This window comes from Anarrhichthys ocellatus, unplaced genomic scaffold (assembly GCF_004355925.1).
Source record: "Anarrhichthys ocellatus isolate YVR2014 unplaced genomic scaffold, GSC_Weel_1.0 scaffold2634, whole genome shotgun sequence".
Taxonomy (NCBI): domain Eukaryota; kingdom Metazoa; phylum Chordata; class Actinopteri; order Perciformes; family Anarhichadidae; genus Anarrhichthys; species Anarrhichthys ocellatus.
The window spans coordinates 2,857-7,147 of record NW_022282608.1 but is presented as its reverse complement, the minus strand read 5'-3'; the positions used below and the strand labels follow the sequence as shown (position 1 = coordinate 7,147).

The window sequence follows — 4,291 nt, the reverse complement described above, 5'->3', positions numbered from 1 at the left end:
TCTATACAACCAGAGGAGTCGCCCCCTGGTGGACACTAGAGAGAATACAGATTGAAGACGCTTAAAATCTGGAGCATCCACTACAGGCATTTTTCTTGGACACTTCTTAGGACTTCCAGCGGTTCTTCTTGCTGCTGCTCCGTCGCCATGTTCTCTCGCCTCTTTAGCTGCCGCTGGTTGATGTAAAACGAATCAGGAAAACACAAAACACAAAAACTCCTGTGAAATACTGAGAGCTTTTTCTGGCAATCAGCACTGTGTGAACTCGTTTGGCTTCAAGTCTCATCTTGTGATCTTTTCCTTGTTAGCGGAGGGCGTTGTGCTCAGTTGTCCTAGCGAGCACATGATCTTCACTCATTTGGATTTCACTTGTGTTCATGCATTCATCTCCACCTTTATCAATAAGCTTTTGCCCTTAAAGCAAAAATGTATTTAGAGTTAAAAGATGGTGAAAAACCAGCTGCAGGGTGATAGTTATCTGTGGGAATAATAGAGGATCTCATCTTATTTGATCTAGATTACACACAGTCATCTGATTCAAAGTGAAGAACATTATGATTAATGCTCACATTGAAACCGTCTATTCAAATACTTAAGATCTGTGTTCAGGCTGGTAAATAATATTAAATAATAAAGTCAACCACATGTGGGACTCGTCCAGCTGTGACTTTCAGCAGAAAAGATGACAAAAGATAATCATAAGACCAAAGCATGTGAGGAAACGTTTCATGGTGCTAATTTTAAAGACGACGGTAGAGCTTTTTGCTGACTTTGTAAAAACCAACTTCCTCATAGCAGAAGAACCACAGACCTGATGAATCAATGCGGTCGTAGCGGCGGCGACACAAACGATCGTGGCGTTGAGAAGAAGCAACAAGACAAGTTTAACCAGAAAAACACCATAAACCAACCTCCACAAGGAGGAAATATAACCAACTGTAAACTCATAAACTACTTTATCACCTTTATGAAAGAAGTCAAGATTTAGATGTATTATAGAGAAACAAAGGTTGAACATCCTGTAAACTAGTTGATTTGGCTGCAAAATATTTACTCAAATGTAGATTTTTAAGACTTCTTGTTTCTAAAGCTTTTAAAACCGAAAGATTCAGATGTGCACGAGCACCAGCGGAGCACAGGCCGTGATTACGTCATTTTCTGGTGCACACATCTCGGCTTCACGACGCCGATAATACAGGAGGCTTCGGTGCTATGCTGTGCTGTGCTTCTCTTTCTTATCTCAACCACTCACTGTGAGCTGCTCGGTCTCTTCTCTCCCTGAATCCCTCATCTGTCTTAACTCTGGCCGTCTCTCCTCTCTACTCCTGAAGCTGCTCATCACGCTCCCTGAAAAGCATCCGGCACCGTGAGCTCATGTGACACATTCAGCCCCCTGAAGGACAACAGAACCGACGTCACACAACAAGAAACTCATTCATGACACGCTGCAATTCACCTGAAACAGATAAAAACACTTTATTTCACTGATTATTTGTAGGGACTGAAAAGAAGAGGGCATGTTGTGACTTGTTACCCTCCTATTTCAGCATGTTCTTTCCAGCCACCATTAACCGTCATCACTCCAACATTCTGCATCAGGCACCACGTTAAAAGAGAATACTGGACTATACACACGGGGGGGGGGGGGGGCAATCAAAATTGCCACAGCCAGTCTGGCAATACTGCAAGGCCACCGTGGGCTGGAGTCCCACACAGCTGGAGAACAAGTCCACGTACAGTTCCACGTCAGACACTTATGCCGACGTCCGTGTTTTGCTGAGAAAGGAAAACCGTGCACACATTTCAGTTTAAATAATTTGAGTCTCATTGTTCAATGTCCTTGAGTAGAAAAGCTCTTGTTTTCTTTGTTGTTGCTCCGAGTTCAAGACGTCTTTTGTAAAATAAATTATCACAGAAGAAACTGACGTCCTGGCGGTCGGTCCGCCCACGTCAGCGCGTCACAGGAAAGAGGAGAGGGCCGTCCATCAAACCTCCATCCTCCATCCTAGCTCACGTCTGGAGGCAGAGAACACAAAGAGCGAGGGAGCACTCTGTATCAAAAGTCAAAAAGGTCATCATCTCACGCGCAGCCGGGACATCATCCACTCAAGACCCTGGCACAACCTGGAGGGACACGAGAGGAAGACAGACGGGCATTAAGATGACAGAATGGCAACAGTTCTTCTTACATAAAAGCACAAAGACGAGTGTTTCTTTACAGTCCAATAGTAATGCGGTTCAGCATACATGTGATCCGTGACACAGTTTAACCATCAGAGCACGAAATAAAGTTGTACTGACTCAGTAGAACATGTGTTTCTAGTCTCTGGTCTCTGATCATGTTTCATTGTAAACAACCAATCAGTGTTTAAAGCAACAGGAGGAGAGCTAGTAACGTTAGCAGCACCGCTAACGGCTAACCAACAGGAAGAGAGCTAATAACGTTAGCAGCACCGCTAACGGCTAACCAACAGGAGGAGAGCTAGTAACTTTAGCAGCACCGCTAACGGCTAACCAACAGGAGGTTCACTTCAGTTACATCATGATGCCTTCAGGCTCTGCTCAGTGAACATGAGTACTGGCTGAAGGTACATTATAACATTATGATGTGTTCACATGTCATCTGTAAAATGTAGTTTTGGTGATAAACTTGAATAAATCCAGTAGTTTGAAGGAAATGTGTTCACATGTTAATATGGATCATCAATGATCTCTAAAAGTTATATTTGCTTCCTTTTATATTTCCTGCTGATCCGTCTTATGATCCATTGCACCACTTCGGTCTAATATAATGGGAGTGAGTGATCAGTGAATGCAGTCCTCACCCCTCCCCAGTGAGGGCGCAGCAGGCCTGGATGTGCCACTGGTGGTCTTTGACGGAGGTGAGCTGGAGGCTCTGGGAGATCTCAGCCACCGACATGCAGCCTTTCACATCCTGCTTGTTGGCAAAGATCAGCAGCCCGGCCCTTCTTAAGTCCTGGAGGACAGACGAGAGGCTGAACAAATGGAGATCGTACGGCTGCACTGAACACTTGCAAGCTTCATTTAGAATGTTGATATTCAAAATCTAAAAGGTTCCCACGCTTTTTACGGTGATATTCTATCTGGTATGACAGAAGAAGATCAAACAATACACTAATTAAAGGCTTTTATCTTGTGAATTACATTAATAATTGCTGCCTGTGCACCAATAACTCAATTCGTAGTAAAATAATTTTGCCAACTGATAAATCTAACCTGCACTTTACATCCCTACATGTAGGATAATTAACTGCCACCGGCTCTTCATCAGTTCATCACACCATACGTTAGCACCTTAACTAGTAATATTAAGTCTTTAACGAGGCTAATCACAAACACCGCGAGCTACAATACAAATGTTTGTTTATTTGACCGTAACAATGCAGAGAGAAAGGCACCATTAGCCTGTATGTAGCTGGTGTTGTGGTTCAACACTATAGACTGTATTTATTATTTTTTACATTTACATGACAGACTGTGAATTTAACTTTGAAATAAGGGAACTGATATATTGAAGTAGTATTTGAGGATGTCCTCCGAAGCATTTTATATAACACTTCTTTGATCTTGACACAGACGAGTTTCTGTCAGTGATGTCATGTTGTTCTGAAACTGCTCATGAAAATGTTTATTTGCCAAGTGCTGCTAATTTAATTTGAGCCTTTTTGCAGCAATGTTAGTCACTTAAGTTCAACATAATTCCGAGATAAAGTCATTAAACAACGTTTGTCCATCTATTAAAGACCATTAACTGATTTGCTGACATAGGCTACTTTGAATTGGTGAAATAAAACAAACATTTATATGAATACATACAAAAACATGTCTCGATACTCACTTCATGTGCGAGCATTCTGCAGAGCTCCTCTTTGGTCACGGAGATCCTTTCTCTGTCTGTGCTGTCGACCACCACGATGACAAACTGCTCAAACATAACGGAGACATAACGGAGACATAACGGAGACATAACGGACGGTTAATGAAAAGATACCGATTCTCAGCTTCACCCGAGAGTCATGCGAAGGCACTGCATTCTAATAATGGGAAGTCTGCAGACAGTCGCTGGGATTTAACAATTACTGTGGAAAGATGTGACTATATATATATATCGCTTTATAGAAATCTATTTTAAACAAAACAACCTAAACAAACAATCTCGAAGCAGACTACAGATGATTTTTAGATAAAAACTTCCACCTATTTCAGTCGGATGCCGAATGACGCACTACAACCTGTTGTGTACCTCTGTGTTTGTGTAGTACGTGTTCAC

The 4,291-nt window shown here is 42.3% G+C and overlaps 1 protein-coding gene across 1 annotated transcript in view; it reads right to left on the bottom strand.

The window, feature by feature from the left end:
* Positions 1 to 1,451: 1,451 nt before the first annotated feature.
* LOC116378457 (ADP-ribosylation factor-like protein 5A) overlaps positions 1,452 to 4,291 on the bottom strand; it is a 3,870-nt gene continuing 1,030 nt past the window's right edge. Inside the window, exons 3-5 of the mRNA XM_031840337.1 lie at positions 3,860 to 3,943; positions 2,826 to 2,977; positions 1,452 to 2,124 (exon numbers count right to left, since the gene is read on the bottom strand). Coding sequence (XP_031696197.1) covers positions 2,076 to 2,124; positions 2,826 to 2,977; positions 3,860 to 3,943 — 285 coding nt within the window. The 3' untranslated portion in view covers positions 1,452 to 2,075. The remainder of the gene's footprint in view (positions 2,125 to 2,825; positions 2,978 to 3,859; positions 3,944 to 4,291) is intronic.